The sequence below is a fragment of the Lithobates pipiens genome, unplaced genomic scaffold (assembly GCF_037356315.1).
Source record: "Lithobates pipiens isolate NorthernLeopardFrog02 unplaced genomic scaffold, aLitPip1_a1.2 Scaffold_16, whole genome shotgun sequence".
In the NCBI taxonomy this organism is placed as follows: Eukaryota; Metazoa; Chordata; class Amphibia; order Anura; family Ranidae; genus Lithobates; species Lithobates pipiens.
Window position 1 is genome coordinate 381,961,696 of NW_027507748.1, and position 21,624 is coordinate 381,983,319.

The 21,624-nt window shown below is 43.9% G+C and overlaps 1 protein-coding gene across 2 annotated transcripts in view; it reads left to right on the plus strand.

Annotated features, from left to right (window-relative positions):
* The window catches only part of TEX14 (testis expressed 14, intercellular bridge forming factor), a 758,047-nt gene that overhangs the window by 222,564 nt on the left and 513,859 nt on the right, over nt 1-21,624 (plus strand). For both annotated transcript variants that reach the window (XM_077482232.1, XM_077482233.1), the window contains exon 3: nt 2,514-2,628. In XM_077482232.1, coding sequence (XP_077338358.1) covers nt 2,514-2,628 — 115 coding nt within the window. The remainder of the gene's footprint in view (nt 1-2,513; nt 2,629-21,624) is intronic.

Below are 21,624 nucleotides of genomic sequence, written 5' to 3' on the forward strand. Positions count from 1 at the left end.
TAAAAATAGCACCTGTAAAGTGCCTGCAAAACTGCTCCCCTGCAGTCTGTGTGGAAGCCCAAGTGCAAGCAGCATCTTTGGAGTGGTGTATACCGCTCCTCCACCACTCCTGCCCATTGAAATGAATGGGCACCGCTGCCGAAGCACCTGCAATGCGAGTTGGCAGTGGCGCTTCACGGGCACATTTAACCCCTTCCTCGGCTGCTAGCTGTATTATAAGTGCCCCGCTAGCAGCAGAATAGTGCTGCTAAAATAACGGTAAAGCGCCGCTAACACTAGCAGTGTTTTACCGTCAACGCCTGCCCACTCCAGTGTGGAAGCAGCCTTAAGTAATAAGTGATACAGAAAATTTCTTACATTTAAACATTTACAAAACAAACCTCCAATCAGTTCACTTATTTAGATATATATATTTAGAAAACAAAAAAAAAATATATTAAATACACAAAAACAGGTAATCAAAACTTGGATTTTAAAATCAGTGTATTTTTTTCCCAAAAAATTGCATTTGAAAGGCCTCTGCGCAAATACCGCGTGGCATAAAATATTGCAACGACCGCTATTTTATTCCCTAGGGTCTCTGCTAAAAAAATATATATAATTTTTGGGGGTTCTAAGTGATTTTCTAGCAGAAAATACAGGATTTTTACTTGTAAGCATCAAGTGTTAGAAAAGATTTAGTCTTTAAAGTAGGGCGCCCCCCTAAAAAAATGTAATTAAGAGTCAACAGCTACAAATACTGCAGCTGCTGACTTTTAATAATAACCCGACACTTACTTGTCCCAGGATCCAGCGATGCGGGAGAACGAAGCCCCCCCTCGTTCCCCGCTCCGCTCGCGGCGCCGTCATTCTTACTGTGGGCACCCGGCTGTTGCTTCACAGCCGGGCACCCACTGCACAAGCGTGCAGGGTGCTGTGATACGCCGCACAGTCATCTGGGACACGTCACATGTCCCAGATGACTGTGCGGCGCGAGGGGAAGTGATGTCACCAGCCCAGGCAATGAAGAAGGCAGACTATGAGGGAGCCCCTAGCAACAGGTATTTAAAGCTGAGTAAAAAAAAAAATAAAATTTCCAATTATTTTTTTCTTTTTAAGAATTTTAAACAATTTTTTTTTTTTTGGTGGCAACGGTTAACTTTAAATGGTTAAACTGAGATCTCCTACTCACCAAGTTCAGTTCATTGATAATTATAAACATTGTATCTCTTTGCTCTTTTCTTGGCAGACTGCCCAGAGAGGAGACAAGTTGTTCCACTGAAGTCTTCAGGCAACTTGCATTGACTTCTATTACAGTAGTCATTTGCAAGTCACTGAAGATATAATCAGCCTTTTTTAACAGCACAATTGGCCAATGCCGATTAATTAAAAAACGCCAAATATCGGCTGATATATCGGCCGGCTGATATATCGGTCCACCTATATTCACTACTCTAAAGGTTTTAAGAGTGACTACAGTAGGTGAATTATGAAGTGGGTAAAGTAGTTGTGGCATTAATCATCTTTATTAAGTTTGTCTTGCCTGCAATTTAATTTAATGTAATTTCATTTCAAGCCAAGCTTGAGCGGAATTCCGTTGGAAAAACCATCCTAGTTTTTTCCTATGGAAAATCCGCTCGTGTGTTCGAGGCATAAGGCATCATACCGCAGTATAAATGTAATTTATTGTATGCTTGAAACTTTATTGCCATGTAGTGTATTTATGGCTGCTTCGCAGTACAGGGTGGAATGTACCTTGTTGAAGTATTTGTTATTTTTATATATTTTAATGCAAAATAAAGTATACATTTTCAATAAAAAAAATAGGCTGTGCATACAGGGCAACAAATGACACCATGAAACTGCATGATCAGTGCACATCTTTTGCAGGTGAACAACACAAGGTGCTGGTAGGTATGTTTATAATGCCCTAAGTAAAAAAGTGGAAGTAAAGATCTCTCGAAATCCTTATGGATAATCTGTTAGGGGGTCAATGATACCATAAAGCTACTATATCTCTCTGGGATTCCAGAATTTAAATCTTCCTTCTGCTGATCCAGGTTATTTTATCACCCAACAGAGGTTTTGAGTTGTAATTGCATTTAAAAAAATCCACACTTAATGCCATAGCATGTGTGCAGAACAATACAATGCAATTTTTTTTCCAGCACTCTTAGCCCAAAAAAAAAAATCACTAACTCTATTCTAAGGCCTAGTTCACACTATTGCGGCTCTGAGAGCCACATTTGCACTGGTACGGCAGCCCATCCATTTGCGGGACATACTAGCACATTATGGCATTAACCTGCAGGGGAATGTTTTTTTTTGGATTGCACTGCATTTACTGTGCCTTTAAGGCCCTTAGATGTTTGAGGAGTCAGGTACAACTTCCTTTGTGCCACACCAACCAGCTGCAGACCATAAACATCTAGCATCATTGGTTTGATGATCTCACTGAAAATCATGGTAATCTAAATTTTAAATACTAAATTGTGGGTGATATGATGCTATAGCTGTCGCTTGTTTCTTTTCAGGAATCCTACCTGATTCAGTAAATTCACTTGGACAAACGCCATTGTTTGTTGCTGCATTACTTGGGCTCCAAAAGATAGTCGATTTACTCTTGGAATATGGATCCAATCCAAACCAGTAAGTGTTATACCAAACCAAGGTTTCAAAAAGTCCTAAATATATAGCTTATTATAATACACTGTTAAAATTTGTTTTGTTGCAATGCAATATGAACAAGATAATCTGGTGTGGTATTCTGCCTAATATTTGTAATATTTGTAAAAACTTTTGTTTGTTTTGTCTGTTGTGTCCTTGGGCTTTTAAGAAGGAATGGACTGCCTCTGGGCATACCTATCCTTCATGTATCTACTAATATATGGTGTATGGTCTAAAATGGAGACTCTTAAATACAAGAGTTAGGACCGGATTTTACAGAGGGGTCTTGACGAGGCAGTGCGGCCTCTACATCTATTTGCAACTAAAACGGAAAATTGTATACGCGCCTTTCCGTAATTTTCAGACTTTATGCTGCTACTTGGCGAATATTTTATTGCAAGAATTCTAAAGTCGTTTGTGAGTAGTTTTCTTTTTTTTTACTTTTAATAAATAGATATCCAAAGGATAATGCACAAGGCTGGTACACCCTTTCTTCTCTTTTGATTTCTTTGATCATTAGGATACCCCTTATCCTTGAGGGCAGCAAGGCCTGTGACATTATATAGTCTGTCTGGTAATCCATTTGTGCGCAGGAGCGTTTCTTTTCTGCTACACGGGTGGGTGGAAGAATTAGCTTGAATAACTGATCTTCCGGACTCAACAGTCGCTAATTGCGTAGGATCTACTCTGTAATGTGACATGAACATGGTTTTGAAGGACCAAGTTGCTGCCTTGCATATTGTCTCTGGAGACACCCTACAATATGCTGCCCATGAGGTGGCCACTGCCCTGGTAGAATGAGCCTTCAAGTCATCTGGTATTGGAAGATGTTGTATGCTTTCCTAATGGTCCTTATCAGCCACAAGGCTCTGCCTTTTGGCTAAGATCAAGTGTAGTATCTGTTCTTATCAGCTTCCAGAGGAGGCGGTCAGCTCCGGTCAGTTTTTCAGGAGAGAACACCGCTCCTCTTTTGCTGGAGGGGGTGGAGTGGTTAGTATTCCCCAAATGTAGAAAGAAAGAAGATGTGCAGGGGCGAGTGGCGCTACCTATATGTCAAATAGTGCTCTACCAAATCACTCTATAGTGACTGAGTGTTAAAAGACACTCAGGTGATAGTGTAATAGTTATCACACCCCACCTATCCCAGTAGGTGAGTACTAAACCCTCTAGGTGTGGACACCAATCCTACACAGGAGAAGTTATCACCAAAGATATAATGGCTTACAAATTAGTATATAAAACATGCAGACATGAATATAGTGATCCACTGCTTGTAACAGTGCGTATAGTGTCCAAACCCAAAATACAGCATGTGAGTGAACCCAAAGACCAAATCCAAATAAAGATGCAAAGAATCACACCAAAAAAAAAAGGTTACAAAAAAAAAGACGCACCCGAATTTAGTTATCGCATATACAAAAACATATAAGTATATACATATAGTGTACCAATCATAAATCAAGGTGTATATAAACCCGAAATGTAAAAAAAATGCAAAAAATTGCACCAAAAAACAGAAAAATTCAAAAATCGCACCAAAATGAAAAATTACGCCAAGATGCAGTTTATCGCACCATGTACAGAAAACACATAGGTGCATTCATCCCAATGAAGGTAACTGTTCGTGTTTAGAGGCGTTGTAGCAGGTGACTTTAGTGATCACATAATCTTGCCATTTGACTTGCGTGCTCCCCCTCAAGGGTCCCCACTCACCATATCCTACTACCCCTACAGGGGTAATGCGCATGTAGCTCCTTAGGTTTGTAGGTAACCACTGGTGTCAGCCTTTGCAGTTCCTCGAGCAAGCAGCCTTGGGATATCTGGGATGTGATAGATGTAATTTTCATAATCCTTATAAAAAAAGAGAAATTGTCTCCCATAGTGCAGTATAACCAACACTTAAAAGATTATTTAAAAAAATGTATAAAAGCAAACAGACAAAAAATTCAGTTCATGCAGCGTAATGCCTAGTCCCATAAGGGCTGCACTTTCTGGTATAAAGCATAGGCAACCGAACTATAGGTGGACAACATGCACTCTGGTTGCGTTCCACCCACTCGCTGAGCTTCCTGGAAGTCACGTGATATGCGTAGTGATACCGTACGTGTTTCGTCATAGACATCTTCTACGCTGGCAATAGAACTTTCATGAACATTCTGGGAGCAGTCGATATTCCAAATAGCAAGCTCTGGAATTGAAAATGTTGCTGTTTTACCACAAAACGTAGGTATTTTTGAAAGGCCCGGTGTATAAGGACTTTTGCGTTTACTACTAGTAATATCGATTGGAGGCTTTTAATTTTGAAGGATTCGACTAGGATCTTCCTGTTGAGGCTCTTTAGATCTAGTACTGATTGTAGCTCTCCCGTCTTCCTTTTCACAAGGAAAAGTGGAGAGTAAATCTGTGCCTCTCTGATCTAGTGGAATTTCCACAATGGCCTGTTTTTGTAGCAATTCTAGGATGTACTGTGCTTGGTTAAGAGCCTTCACTTTTGAAGAGATGATGGAAGTTTGGTAGTTTTGAATGTGCTCTTTGGGAATTTTGGCCTTTCAAATCAGCGTGGCTCTGCAAAATCGGTGTTGCTCTGATTGGAACAGTGCCATTGTCTCCAATAGGCTGCGACTTGTCATGCGATTTCATCAACACTGACAAATTAAAAAAACAAAGGATCTCCACACACCTGCATGAGTTAAACTACAATTGTTTTTTGCCTAAAAAAGCATAATACTTAGAAAAAACACCAATCCCTATGTCCCCCTATAATTTTGGTCAGAGGGAAAACCCCCCAAAAAAAGAGAAAAGGGGGGTTCTCCCCTATGTTCTACCCCTGCCCAACAACTAAAAACACACAACTGCAAAAGTGATGTGAATGGAAAAGACCCCTTCACAAAAGAGGGGGGGGGGGAAACACATGATTCGCACAGTCTGCAGACCTAATCCATCCCCTAATATAAAAACACCCCCTTTATATATACCTAAAAAACACATAGATCACACAAGGCCATGCTAATAATTCCTAATATGGGACGGTGTGTTCTCGGGAAAGCAGGTTGTATGTCACTGTCCCACACTGAAAAAGGGCACAGCCTGAGATACACTGGATGATGTCCACCCGAGACACTCCTCGTTGTCAGTCAGTCAAGTAGTTGAATGCATGTATGATACATCCTGCTTATAGTCTTATCCTACTGGGTAGTGTGTAGTTGAAGAAGAGGACACATACTCAAATACTCCAAGGGCTGTATGCAATGACAAGCTATTTAATTCTCAGCAGTAGTACTAATTGCCTATTTTATAAATCTAAGCCCACGTACACACGGTCAGAGATTTCCACAACCAAATCCGTCGGATTTTGCCCGTCGGATTTTGTCCGTCGGATCTTGTCCGAAACTGTTGCATACACACGGTCGGACAAAGTTGGCGAAAAAATCAGATCTTTCAGAACGTGATGACGTAATTTTGTTACGATGGGACTACATTCAGGCTAGTAGCCAATAGCTTTGATGCAGGAATTTGATCTGAGCATGCGTGGCACTTGGTCCGATCAAAATTCTCTACACATGATCGGAGTATGTCCGATCGGCCCAGTTGGTCGGGAAATATTTCCAACATGTTGGAAAATTGGGTCCGACGGATATTCCGACGGAATCAGTCCGATGCATACCACACACAGTCGGATTATCCGACGACACGGTCCGATAGGTTACATTCCGACGGATTCTCCGACCGTGTGTACAAGGACTAAGACTATTCCCACAGCCTGCAGGTAATTCTCATGATTAATCCTTAGTACACATATAGCTTGTATAGTAGCTTGACAGTCACTGATTTATACAACTTTTCTCAAGAATAGATTGAAGTCCATCTGTCAGTGTATGGCCAATCGTCTCCAATTGCCAGCCAAAATTATAGTAATCCTTGGTATTTCAATATACATCTGTATATGTAATATTGGCTCCTGCTCTCCCCACATTGAAAATTAACTGAATAAAACATATTTTCTCTTACGTCCATTGATGGACACAGCTTTTGTCAGAGCGGTAGTAAACCACAGCTTACAAAATAAAAATAAAATCCCCTGCAAGGCAATGTCTTAATGTGCTAGATTGCATCGCCTGCAAGTCCTCCTGTGGCGCACTGTCACCGATGACAGGGCTTCCATATTCTCCTGTTCTTCCTTCCGGGTTCACAGCCTCCAGCTACATTAGTGCACTGGGCAACAATGACGCCACTCCCACGCATGTGTACAGGAGCCTTTGGCTGCGGCACACAGCTCTGAAGGTCTGGCATACCGGGGACATGACCTCAAACTAACTGGGGGGAAGTTCAAAACTAATCTTAGAAAGTATTATTTTATTGAAAGGGTAGTTGATGCTTGGAATAAACTACCAGCAGAGGTAGTGAGACAGTCAACAGGAAATGGCTTCAAACATGCTTTCGATAAACCTATGCGTATAGTCAGACAACAAAGTTGATGTTAACAAAAAAAAAACAACACCCCCCCCCCCCCCCCAAAAAAAAAAGGGCAGACTTAATGGACTATTTGATCTTCTTCTGCAGTCACTTTTCTATGTTCTATGAATATCCCCAAAGCACCGCAAGTTTAGGAGATATTCGCTGTACCTACAGGTAAGTCTATTATAGGCTTACCCGTAGGTACAGCTTTAAAAACTGAGTTTACTACCAATTTAATCTTGACTGTAGGGTTATAGCACCACCTATAGGAGTAGAACACAAGGCAGAAAAAACTCAGCACCACCTATGGATAGTCCTAGCTGGTAGTTCCATGATGGGACCTAGGATTTTCTGTTTGGATCTTCAATCATTAGCCAGGCTGGCGCGATGGGGTGGATAATCTAGATCCAGTGGTCACCCCAGTCAGGCCAACAAGCTCTAGGTCGGCTGCGACAAGGCCCATTCTGGACTGGGGCAGCCAGTGAGGTAAACATCTCGCAGGGACACATGCTGTATGACGAGGAACCTGTAGTTCCTCACAATGTTACCCTGACCGACAACCCACCACTTCAGTGGAGAGGAAGATCTGTCCAGTGGCATAGCTTGGATTGTCAGTGCCCAGGGCAAGGCGAGTAATTTGCGCCCCCTGACGCATAGACTTTTAGCACTCAATGAGTCCCTTCGACTAGTACAGTATAAAACCCCTTACCCCTTATGTCACAGATCAGCTGCAGAGCTGGCACCTATGACACTACACTGACCACTATTCTACACTGTCCACTAGAGCTACAACTAACGATTAATTTGTCTGTCGACTAATCTATCGATAATTTTTTCGATTAGTCAACGACTACCCGATTATTTTTTTAATATTTTTTTTAAATGAATCAAGTGTGTTCTTTTTGTGATTAGATAATAATCCTTTGGATAACTTTACAAAAAAATGATACGTACAACTTTTAATATAATATTTCAACTTTTATTACATTTTTTCCAAAAAGTTCTTCAATGTGGTAAAGTTTTTACATTATAAAAAAGTGCCAAAAATAAAATGTAAACAACATTAGCATCAGGCACGAATAATGGCATTGCCATGAATTCAGAGCCAGAAGCATTAAAAAATGCCATATAAAAATGCTACAAAAGCACTGCTGCTCTGCACTGCTGCTCTGCACTGCTGCTCAACACTGTACAAAACACATGAAAGACATAATATACAAAAATAAAGTGCCCAAAAATAAAAGGTAACACTTTAGGGCATGAGGCATGAAAATGCCATATAAATTCTGCCTAACACTTTGCAAAAGATGCATTGATTGCATTCAGAAGGCATTATGTGGTAACCTTACTACTCAACCACACATAGTGTCTTCAGAATGCATCTTTTGCAAAGTGTTAGGCAGAATTTATAATATATGGCATTATGCCTCTTGACCTAAAGTGTTGTTGTTTAACACCACAAAAATGCTGGTCAACATACAATAACACTATTGTAATTGTATTGTAATCATTCATTACATAGTGTTATTGTAGAGTGTTGATTGAGCAGTATTTTTGTGGTGTGGTAATTGTAATGTAAAACATACCTGAGGAGGTAACATCGTTTTCAAGAAGGAGCCATATCCACAAAAGCACTGCGGCTCTGAACTGCTGCTCAACGCTGTGTGTGCAAAAACACAAGTGCCAAAAAATAAAAGGTAACACTTTAGGGCATGAGGCATGAAAATGCCATATAAATTCTGCCTAAGCCCTTGCACACACGGTCGGACATTCTGACGGAAGGTGTCCGATAGGACCATGTTGTCGGATAATCCGACTGTGTGTGGTCTCCACCAGACTGTTTCCATCGGAGTATTCGACGGACCAAGTTTTCCAACTTGTCTATAAAATTTTCCGACAACATGCTCCGATCGGACATACTCCGATCATGTGTAGCCTACTCCGACGGACAAGGTGCCACGCATGCTCACAATCAAATTTGGACACAGAAGTGCTCGCTCAGGTAAAACTACCTCTCGTAATCGATATAGCACATTCGTCACGCTGCAATGTTAAAAATTCTTTCATGAAGCGCATTCTCTTGTTCTTTACAATGCTACAAGAATGAACTTCTTTTGATGCTCGTAGTCACACATTCTCCCAAACGTATTTCTTGAGTCTTTTTACTCATTTCAGCAATACAATATTTTAAATCGTCACATCTACACAATCTTTTTTTTTTTTTTTTTTTTTTTTTTTTGTGAATTTGTGGTTTGTTTTTTTCATCAACATCTCCTTTTTTGACAGTTTGCTCATCTTTGCATTTTTTGGGGTGTGTTTTGGGTTTCAACTTACCACAAAACCATTATTATCTTTTTTGTATTTTGTTTTTCTTTTTTAATCTACAGGAGGTTGTTTAGTGTTGGTGCTCCTTGTTATTCATTTAACTTTGTATTTTTGAAATGTACCTGCCTGCTCACAAATAAACTGTCCTTTTTGAAGTAAAACACATACGCAAGTATTTCTTCAAACAAAAAAAAACCTTTATTTAGGTGTCAAACAACTAAAGCGGGAGGCAGCACTGGAGAAACTTGTCAATTTGGCAAAGCTTTTGGCCCCCGGGGCAGATATGAACTAATTTGAAAATGCTAAATTGGTGGCCTGAGGAGTACATATCTCAGGGAGAGAAGTCTGGTCCAGAAGTCCTAGAGATCAGGAAGAGCAGATGCAATCTATGTCCCCAGGATGTGGTTCTACAAGAGGCTGCATCTTCTGTCAGACCAGACTGAACCCAGGCCATCACTCTCTAGTCTTCCTTAGGCACTTCCCGTCAGGCATCCTTCGAGGCTGTGGCTGGACTCCTGTAGTTGTGGCAGGAGGAGGAGAAGGAGGGCGATGGTCGACCTCCCGGCTGCCACTTGCCACAGCCTCCCCCCTGGCTGAGGTCTTCCTGTGTATGAAAATGGGACATAGTTTTAGTTTTTTGCTCATCAATCACACCATTTTGTGCTCATGACTGTTGCAAATTGAATGTTACCATATAGAACAGACTATCATTCTGAGCCCAGCATTTTTCATTCTTGGCCCAAACATTTTTGCTCACTACTGTCTATTGAGATGTAAACCACTTTGTTAAATCACAACTTACTGATCAATAATAACATCTAGTTAACATCATTAAATGTACAACAAGAAATATGTTCAACAATGCTATACCTGTCTCAAGCTGGGCCCCTCCACATGTTGCTGCCTGGAAGGCCCAGGTTAGACATCAGAAGCCTCAGCTGGGGGTGAAGGAAGCCTTGAAGGAAGACTGGAGAGTGGTGGCATGGGTTCCCCCTGGTCTACCATAAAATGCAGCCTCTCGTAGTACAACATCCTGGGGTAATAAATGGCATCTGGATCTCCTGATCTCAGGGAATTCTGGTGCTTCTTTCGCTCCCTGAGATATATACACCTCAGGGCACCAACTTTGCCCTTCACATAGGTCATGTCTGCCTTGGGGATCATGATCCGCACCAAAGCAAGAAGTTTCTCCAGCGCTGCCTTCCTCTTTCTTTGGTCATTATAAAATGGGTTGTTCTTCTGCCACAGGCAGGGCAGCTCCCTCAGCAGATCAAGGAATAGCCCCATAAATTGGGAGTTTTTCTCTTTCGGCGCAGTGGGGAGAGCACATGGCGGAAAGAACACAGGTGCGCAATCAGAGTTCCACTAACGAGAAGGAGGGCGAGGAAAGCCCGGAGCCTGAAACGTCCCGATCCTGGAGGAGAAGATTTAAGGCCTCAAATATGTCTTTTGGATTTTTCTTTGTCCTGTTATTTTCCCCTTGTGTTCCTTTTTCTTTTTTTTTTTGTATTTTTTCCGTGATCCAGCATAATTTTTTTTTTTCTTTTTCTTACTTTGTTTAATATTTGTCATGTACCTGTAACACTTTTTCATCTGAAATGAGTACATTATACTTGTATTGTATACCGTTTCTTTCAATAAAAACAATTTAACCTTAAAAAAAAAAAAAAAAAAAAAAAAAAAAAAAAAAAAATATGTCTTTTGGAGAGATGTTGGAGATGGTGGAAAGGGACATATTGAAGAGGACCGACTATGATGGGAAGTATGGACCTTACCCAAACCCAAATATCAGAAAGGCCAAGATCATGACTAAAGTTGTGAAGAGTCTTCAGAAGAATTTTGGGGTATGACGATCCAAGGATCAATTGAGAAAACGCTGGTCAGACCTGAAACTGAGGGAGCACGATCAGTACAGAAGGATCAAGCGTGTTCTTCAAACAAGTAAGTAGGTGTCGTGTGTTCATATGATTATTCTTGCTTGCATACTGTTTTCAAGTGGTTTGATTTCATGTTGTACAGTTTAAAATGGCCACTTTCAAGTTCACGGGTTCAATCGTTCGTAAGAAACATCATTCTGCAGGTAAGTATTCCAGCTTAAGAAAGTGTCCACAATAATGTTCTCACCTTTGAACACGGCCAAAAAACACAATTGTACCACACTTCCAAGCAATGTTTCATATTCCTATTTCTGCCCTCTGTGTGCTAAGTATTCTTTTTTTACATTCTCATAGGGGAGAGAAGACTCTGGAAGAAGCAGAGGAGGAGGAAGGAGAGATCGTTGAAGTTGGACAAATTGTCACCACAACAGGTGAGTGTTGGAGACCACAGCTTCCGGCAAGATCATCAATGTATGTCGTCATATTTATAATACATGGTGGGTTTTTTGCTTTGTTTTTTAGGTAATGTGGAAGAAGAATCACATTTTACCAGTGAAAGTACCCAGATCCTGATTGGGAGATAATGGGGTGCAATCGGGATTTAGAAAATATACAGAAAAACATCAATGATGTTCAAAATAAAATGAACAACATCATTTATGTTTTGGGGAGAGTCTGAAACACCCCAATCTAGCTAGGGTTTTTTTTTTGTGTTTTGAAAAAACTAATTTTGTATTTTACAGAAAGCCAAAATTGGTAGATGCACACAGTGTGTCAATATGCCCTATCTCCCATCATGGGGGATCAATGTACGTGTTTTGTGGAAAGTGGCTGAGATGAAGGGGTTGCAGCCCCAAAACATGTACATTGATCCCCCATGATGGGAGATAGCACATCTTGACACACTGTGTGCATCTACCAATTTTGGCTTTTCCAGGGGTGACAACCCATGTGATGACGGCAATATCAGCCCAGTTTGTACATACTCATGTCTGATATTGTCTTCACTTTTCAAAGTTGAACTTTGTAAGTTACTGTGTTCTGTATGTTACGCTTTGATTCATGCCTGTTTACACAAAAATGCCAAGTTACAAAAAAATAACCGCAAATAATGTTTTTGATACACCCAATATGTTGGTTTGTTGTAAAACCCTTTTCTAAACACACATGTAAATGTGCTTTGATTAAAAAGTTAAATTATCAAAAATGTGTGGCTTCCTTTTTCAATGCGCAAAAGCAGTATTTGGAGTAAAGTTGTTGTTTTCTGTGACAATGGGTGGTATTTACTAAAGGCAACTCCAGTTTGCACTCCAAGTGCAGTTTCATGTGCACTTTTGCAGTGCACTTGTAGTGCATGGTGGATGTGCCTTTAGTAATTAACACCCATAGTGATGTGATGTGTAAATTTTGCCAGTCATGCCATTTTCCTGACCCCACATATTTCTGCCATGGTGTGGAAAATGAGCAAGATTTTGGTCAGTAATGCACTTCATACATTAGTTAACAAAAACAAGGTGTCTGTGTGTAGCAGACCCACAACATAATAAGATTATCTGAAGAAGAGACTGTCCCCTCATCTTGCTCAGAACTTGGGTTTACACTGTTGTAGAAAAAGGCACAACAAAAATTATAAATTTGCCTATGAGACTCCTAAAACCAAGCCAAGCAGTAAATGAAAACAAAGATTATTGTAGTTTCAAAGAAAAATGTATTACAAAAATGCCTCTCAGACATTGTCTCAAAGTACTCCAAGTATTGGGTTCGGACCTCGCAGGCGCTTTGGGGGGAGCAAGCCAGGACGAGCAGCTTCAAGGGCCGTGAGATTATCATTTTCTGGCAAATCTGCATCTGGGCCAACTGAGACCACATAGTTTGCTGAATGTCTTTTCAAGAAATTGTGCAGAACACAGCAGGCAAGCACTATGTGATTAATTTTATATTCCGCCATGTGGCTTGGCGTTAAAAAAAGGCGGAACCGGCTGGCCAGTATTCCAAAAGTGTTCTCCACGACACTTCTGGCCCCGGCCAGCCGGAAATTAAAGATCCTCTGATCCGGGTTGAGGGTCCTCATCGGGAAAGGCCGCATCAGATGGTTTTCCAGGGCAAACGCCTCATCCGCGACGAAGACGAACGGGAGTCCTTCCTGATTCTCCTCTGGGGGTTGCAAGCCCAGACTGCCACTCTGGAGACGCCAGTAGAATTCCGTCCGTGAAAACACTCCACCATCCGACATCCGGCTATTTTGCCCCACGTCCACATACAGGAAGTCATAGGTCGCTGACACCACCACCAACATCACGATACTATTAAACCTCTTGTAATTATAATAGTACGAACCCGAGTTGGGGGGTGGGATGATGCGGACGTGTTTCCCCATCAATTGCACCTCCACAATTGGGTAAGTCCCAATGACTGGCAAAGTGGGAGGCCACAGTCTGCCATTCCTGTGGCGTTGAAGGAAACTGTGGAGTGAAACAAGACAACAAATTTGTAATTTTGCAAATCAACATTGCAAGCAGATTAGACACCAACATTTTTGGCCAAGATTAGTATAACATTTTGGAAAATGAGTATTTAAAGCCTAATGTATAAGGTCCCCTTATCAGAGTCATTACCCCCCCACCCCCCCCACCCTCCATCTGATGGGCCCTTGCAAAAAATGAAGGGGGGGGGGTGTCATGGTTATGCAGTGATCTTCCTCTGGTTGCTTACCTCCCCTCGTGTTCTGACTAAGAGGCCAGCCACTTCCACCTGGTGGTTTTTATAACCTCTCCTCTAAGCATGGCTCCACCCCAGGCCCTATCAGGGAACCCTATATTAACCTGTGCACTGCAAGCCAACAGGGCTGATCAACCATTGTGTATCATTGTGTGTTTGGCTTCCTGGTTCCTGCTTGCTGTTTACTCTATCTTTGACTCTGTTACCGACCTTGACATGTTCTCTACGATTCCTGTCTGCTTGAGACCTTGACCTTTTGCATGTCTCCGACCATCCCTGTCTGCCTGTGACCCTGTACCTTTGTTGTGTACTCTGTTGTTCCTGTCTGCTAGCTGCCCTGACCTGCCGTATCCACTTATTATCCTTGTTGTTCCAGCCTGCTGCTTCCTTCTCCTGTAGTCTACTGTGAGCATGAGCTGTGAGACCCTAGGGGTCGTGACCTGGAGCCAGACTGCAGCGAAGTCCATCCTTACCACTGGAGGCTCTGGCGAACACCCGCTGACTCTTAGACTCCACGCCCTGGGGAATCTATGCTCCAGCTCCCATTGGGATCTGTGTTAGTGATCCTGTAGACCTGTGTCCTGAATCTCCCTGGGTACAATCCGCAGCAGTCAGTCCTAAGGTCCACTACCTAGCGGTGCACTTCCGACCCCTACGGAGTGCATCTGTCACCTGGTCTCAGGTGACCTGACAGGGGGATATTTTGGACATGTAACCCTCTCCACTTGATTGAGAGCTGAATGCCTAAATAATGTGTGATACTTTGGGAAGCCCCTCCTTACACTATTGGCAGCCCACTGGACAGGTAAGAAGTGTCATAATGGCAAAAAAAAAAAAAAAATGGAAGCACATGTTGACATTCTGCTATTACGAGATAATAATAGGGAAAAAATAAATAAATAAATATAGCATTTGAAATATTGAGGCAGGCCCTGCACTACATGCTTTGGTGAATTCGTCCATAAATTTGACCAGGAAAAAGGTAGGTAGAGTGGGTATTGGGTTTGGTAAAGTCAGCAGATAGAGGATTGCTATCAGCTGACCTAGCAGTTGGGGGGAGTTGGGTTCCTAATGAGTTTGGCCCAACCAAAAAAAAAAAAAAGAAAGGGCACTCTGCATGAATTGAAGCACACACATAACATTTGTAGACATTTTAGGGGGTGTTTAGGGCAAAGCAATACTATGGAGCTGACAAAAGACATTGGTAAGTGACTAGACTATAGTTTTATGGGTCCAGAAGAGCATGGTGGGGAAGTTAGTGAAGGCAAATATGCATGAGGACAAAGGGCCAGAGCATATGAATTAGAGCATATTGCAATCATGGTAATTAGGGAATGAGGAAAGAAATACAAGACATTAGCAATCATTAAATACATAGAATGTGATGTTAAAGGAGAAAACTTACCTTCATATAGTCCTTCTGCGGGACCTGAATGATGGCAGAACAGGTCTCTGGAGTAATGATCCCCAGAGCCTGGGGGGAGGTGCCTGTGGAGAACTTCAGGTCCTGAAGGCTTCTGCCTGTCACGGTGAAAAACGGGGTCCGTCATCCGGAGATAATTCCTGAAATCATCAGGATTATTCTCCCAGATCTCACGGAGCAAAGGCATGTGCGAAAACTGGTCACGCTGGCGCAACCAATTCTTGGTCCACAAACGCCTCCTCTCCCTCTTCATGGACCAGGCTTGTGTGAAAGCTAAAAGCCCAACACCAAGCCCCTGCACAGCACAAACTCTACGTCGAGTACGTACACTAAACACGGTTTAAAACGGTCGGCTGGTCAGAACAGACAACAGAAAGCACCGATAAACAGCAATGCCTGAAAGAATGACCTGAAAAGCAGAAGCAAGCAGACAATAAGCAATGCAACTCAAAGCGTACTATACCAAGATATAGTGCACAATGAGAAACAAATGCGTACTGACTACACGCACTGATAATCAGATACGCAAAGACAAGCAGAAACTGAAGAGCAGTACCGAACTGAAGCACAAATCTGAAAAGTGTGAATCGTCTCTCACCAAACTTCTACTAACACGCGATAGACATGAGATCAGCAGAAGGAGCCCAAAGGGTGCCGGACGTGGTGCTGAACTTCCTTTTTCTAGTGCCGTCGTACGCGGCTTACGTCACAGCTTTCTTGGCAACCGGAACTTCCGACAACTTATTCCGACCGTGTGTATGCAACATCACTTCCGGACCTCTTCCGGACTAAATCCGTCAGAATTAATCCGACGGATTTGGTTGCCGGAATGACCGACCGTGTGTGCGGGGGGCTAACACTTTGCAAAAGATGCATTCAGAATCAGAAGGCATTGTGTGGTAACCTTACTACTCAACCACACATAATGCCTTCAGAATGCATCTTTTGCAAAGTGTTAGGCAGAATTTATATGGCATTGTGCCTCTTGACCTAAAGTGTTGTTGTTTAACACCACAAAAATGCTGGTCAACATACAATAACTGTCACGTACCTTTAAGGCAGAGCCCGGAGTGCAGGGAGTGGCTACTCGTAGACCTCTGACTCAAGAGACCCTGGTAGTGATGACAGGGGCTCAGGAGCACAGAGGGGCACAAGTGCCTGACTGGATGGTAGGTGTAAGCAGCAGCAGACCGTTGATGGTGGAGGTGTATTGTAGTCCAGTATCGGAATGCAGGCAAAGGTGAGGTAGGGTTCAGCAGATAGCAGACGGATTCCTGTAGTCCAGTAACGGGATGCAAGTGATTGCAGGGAACAGCGAACAACGGAGGGGTACTGTAGTCCGACAGCGGATGCAGGTGCAAACGGAATACTGCGGAAGTGGGAAGAGTCTAGTAGTCTGCAGCAAGAGGTAGAAGGCTACAAACGCAGAGGGAGAAGCAGCTGGGTATGGTGGAAGACTGGGAGGTGTCCTGTAGTAGAACAGCGGTGAACAAGCAACTTACAGTTGACGGATGGTGTAACAGTCCAGGTCAGGCACAGGCGGGCAGATCAGGTACAGAAACGGAATCCAGAAGAGTAGTCGGGTACAAAGCCAAAGTCGGGGGGCAGGCAGCAAACAGCAGAGTCGGGAACAAGCCGGGTTCAATACGGATCAGGATACGGATGCAGGTTCAGATACAGGTTACCAGGAAGCACGGGAACGCTGTTGATCAGGCAGCAAGGCAGTGAAGCATGGATCCAGTTTAAATAGCGCTATTGGCGCCAATTTGCGTCAAACGGGCGCGCGCGCACCCGCGTGCACGCGCGCACCGCTGATCGCGGTAACGCTCCCGAAATTACGCAAAAGATCTCCTGCGACTTACGCCGCTCGGACGTCCGTGAGGAGGATCTTCCTGACATTGCCCCCCTCCAATGGGCAGCCTCCGGATGCCCAACTGGGACATCTTACCTGGGTGAGATCTTTTGAATGCCAGAACCAACCTCTTGGCGTGGATACCAGTCTCTGGTTCCCAGGAGTTCTCTTCTGGACCATACCCCTTCCACTTCACCAGATACTGGACCTGGTTGCGTCTCTTTCTGCAGTCCAAAATTGCTTCTACTTCAAATTCCTCCTCACCATTAATAAGCACAGGTTCAGGAGGACCCACGTTCCGATCAGTGAAGGGATCCTGGATTGAAGGTTTTAAAAGAGACACATGAAACACAGAGTGAATACGCAGCGATTCCGGTAATTTTAGTTCATAAGCCACATTATTAATTTTCCTGGTGATTGGGAAGGGACCCACAAATCTTGGACCCAGTTTTCTAGATGGACATGTTAATTTCAAATTCAGAGTAGACAACCAAACTAAATCTCCAGGTTTTAGATCGAGCTCCCCTCTCCTCTTTTTGTTAAAAACCACCTTGTTGCGTTCTTGGGTTCTTGCCATCGTTTCTTGAAGCAACTTGTTATTGGTGCAGAAAAAGTTCAAAGTTTCTTGAGCCGCTGGAACCGTACATTCTGGGATGTTGGCTGATAAGAACTGAGGGTGAAAACCATAGTTCGCGAAGAAGGGAGACTGATTAGTTGCAGAATGAATAGAGTTATTGTAGGCGAACTCGGCAAGCGGTAAAAGGGATACCCAATCGTCTTGCGAAAAAGAAGAATAACAACGCAAATATTGTTCAAGGGTCTGGTTTGTTCGCTCAGTCTGGCCATTGGTCTGGGGATGGTAGGCAGAAGAAAACGAAAGGTCAATTTTCAGGGACTTACACAAAGCTCTCCAAAATTTTGATGTAAATTGCACCCCACGATCGGAGACAATGTTCGCAGGTATACCGTGGAGCCTTACAATCTCCTTAATGAAGATCCTTGCGGTCTCAGGGGCAGAAGGTGTACCCTTCATGGGCAGAAAGTGAGCCATCTTGGAAAATCTGTCAACCACCACAAGGATAGTGGTATAGCCTTCTGACAGTGGTAATTCTACAATAAAGTCTATGGAAATCATTCTCCAAGGTCTTTCTGGAATGGGGAGTGGCTTCAGCAACCCCCAGGCTTTGGTCTTGCTACCCTTGTTCTGGGTACAGGTGATGCAGGATTCTACATAAAGCTTACAGTCTCTTAGCAGCTGAGGCCACCAGAAGGTGCGTTGGAGAAGTTCGGCAGTCTTGCGTACCCCAAAGTGGCCGGCCAGTTTGTGGTCGTGGCAGGATTTGAGGACAGCAACCCGTAGTTGTTGGGGCACGTAGATTTTATTTTCATGCCATAACAAATCGTTGCTAGAATGTAGGGTGGTGTTGGATGGATGCGGAGCTGAAGATGAAGCTCGCTTGAGTTGGGATAAAAGATCTTCCTGGAGCATAAGGACATTTCCAGGTGCAAGGATGGTATCTGTGGATTGAAGAACTTCGGGTTCGCTGAACATCCGAGATAGCGCGTCGGGTTTGGTGTTTTTCGATCCGGGCCTATAGGTAATGTGGAAGGAAAATCTTGTAAAGAAAAGTGCCCATCTGGCCTGACGTGGCTTCAGCCTCTTAGCAGTCTTCAAATACTCTAAGTTCTTGTGGTCAGTGTATATCAGAATGGGATGAGCTGCTCCCTCCAGTAGATAGCGCCATTCCTCAAGTGCAGCTTTGATAGCGAGCAGCTCCCTGTCCCCGACATCATAATTCCTCTCCGCTTCAGACAACTTACATGAGAAGAACGCCACCGGATGCAATAAGGCCTTTGGGCCCTGTCTCTGAGAGAGGACTGCCCCCACTGCAATTTCGGATGCATCCACCTTGAGGATGTAGGGTAGCGCAGAATTAGGGTGCTTCAGGACAGATGCTGACATAAACTGCTCTTTAAAGAGGAAGTAAACCCTTCCAAACAACTTGGACCTACAGGTAAGCCTAGATTAAGGCTTACCTGTAGGTCCAAGCAATATCTCCTAAACCTATATGGTTTAGGAGATATTTGCCCGAAAATGGGCACCGCTGTCTACGGCGCATGAAATGCATTCACAAAATGCTGGAAAGTCGCAGGAGCGTTGCACAGCCCAAAGGGCATTACGAGATATTCAAAGTGTCCGAAGCGGGTACGGAAGGCCGTCTTCCATTCATCCCCGCTTCGGATATGGACCAAATTATAGGCTCCGCGAAGATCCAGTTTTGTGAAGATAACGGCTGATCCAAGGCGCTGAAATAATTCGGGCACCAAAGGCAATGGGTACCGGTTTTTGACTGTAACCTTATTTAAGTCCCGATAGTCAACACAAGGGCGGAGAGAATGGTCCTTCTTTTCCACGAAAAAGATTCCTGCCCCTGCTGGGGAAGTAGAAGAACGTATGAACCCCTTTTTCAGATTGTCATCAATGTAAGTCCTGAGAGTCTCCAGTTCCACTTCTGTTAAGGGGAATATCCTCCCGAAAGGGATTTTCGGCTTCGGGAAGGATTTCAATCGGACAATCATAGGGTCTATGAGGGGGAAGTGTTTCTGCCCCCTTCTTGCTGAACACGTCCAAGAAGCTATGGTAGGCCTCAGGAACACACTGGCGAGTCTCAACATCGGTCTCCATACACATCAAATGGGGTGAGACCTTAATTGCTTCTTGGAGGCAGTGCTGACGACAATAGGGAGAGGAAAAGTAAATGTTTCCGGTGGACCAGTCAATTTGCGGGTTGTGTGCCCGAAGCCAGGGCATACCCAGTATGATAGGGAAAAGGGGAGATTCAATAATGTCCAGGCAGAGTTGTTCCTGATGGTTACCGGAAATAGTGGCTGTCAAAGGAAATGTCTCTTGTGTCACCGGCCCAGATTTGATAGCTGTTCCATCGGCGAGGTGTACAGACAATCCCTTCGCCCTGGGCCGTAAGGGTACTTGGAACTTTCGGGCAAACGATAAGTCCATAAATCCACTGCACGCTCCAGAATCAACTATCGCGGCGACTTGAATGTTCCCTCCGGGAAGCTGAAGAGAAACGGGAACAGTCAGGTGAGAAGCATTACTAGGCACAGCAGGTAAAACAGGAGAGGACACAGAAGAATGCTTACGGAACTTGGCAGGACAGGATCTCACGTAGTGTCCGGGTTCCCCACAGTAAAGGCACAGATTGTTGAGCCGTCGGCGTTGTCGTTCCTCAGTGGTGAGCGTTGGTCTAAGTAAGCCCAGCTGCATGGGTTCAGGAGTGTCAGCAGCAGGATGTGCAGGGGGATTTGGGACACGGGGTAACATCCAGACTGGTCGGGAAGGCCCGGCAGTGCGTTCTGCTCTCCGTTCTCTCAGACGTCTGTCAATCTGGATGGAGAGATTGATAAGGGCTTCAAGCGTTGCTGGGACACCAACCCAGGCCAGTTCATCCTTTAAAGGTTCAAAGAGTCCCATGCGAAACTGGTATCGCAGAGCGGCATCGTTCCAGGTAGTATCGGAACTCCAGCGCCGGAATTCGGCCTTGCTGAAGAGAATATAAGGCTGCTTCCACAGTGGCCGCTTGTTGAGGATCCTCATAGAGCAAACCCAGTGCTTGGAAAAAGGTATTCAGGTTGTTAAGGCATATATCCTTTTGCTCCAAAAGGCGGTGGGCCCATGCCTGGGGCTCACCCAGTAGGAGGGAGATGACAAAACCCACCTTAGTGGATTCAAGAGAGAAAGTTCTGGGTTGAAGTGCAAAAAACAGTTCACAGGCATTGCGAAAAGCTCTATACTTGCTGCGATTTCCCGAAAACCTCTCCGGAGTTGGGACCTTGGGTTCAGGGGGCATCATAACCACTGATGGCGCAGAAGAAGTTCCCGGCACGGTAGGGCCTGTGGTAGATAAGACCTGGACACGCTCTTCCAACCGAGAATAGCCTTCTTGTAGAGATTTAACAGCCTGGGTAAGTCCAGCAAGATGGCGGCATAAATCATCCATAGCCGAATCTCCCTGCGTGGGCTCAGACATGGCTGCCTGATACTGTCACGTACCTTTAAGGCAGAGCCCGGAGTGCAGGGAGTGGCTACTCGTAGACCTCTGACTCAAGAGACCCTGGTAGTGATGACAGGGGCTCAGGAGCACAGAGGGGCACAAGTGCCTGACTGGATGGTAGGTGTAAGCAGCAGCAGATCGTTGATGGTGGAGGTGTATTGTAGTCCAGTATCGGAATGCAGGCAAAGGTGAGGTAGGGTTCAGCAGATAGCAGAAGGATTCCTGTAGTCCAGTAACGGGATGCAAGTGATTGCA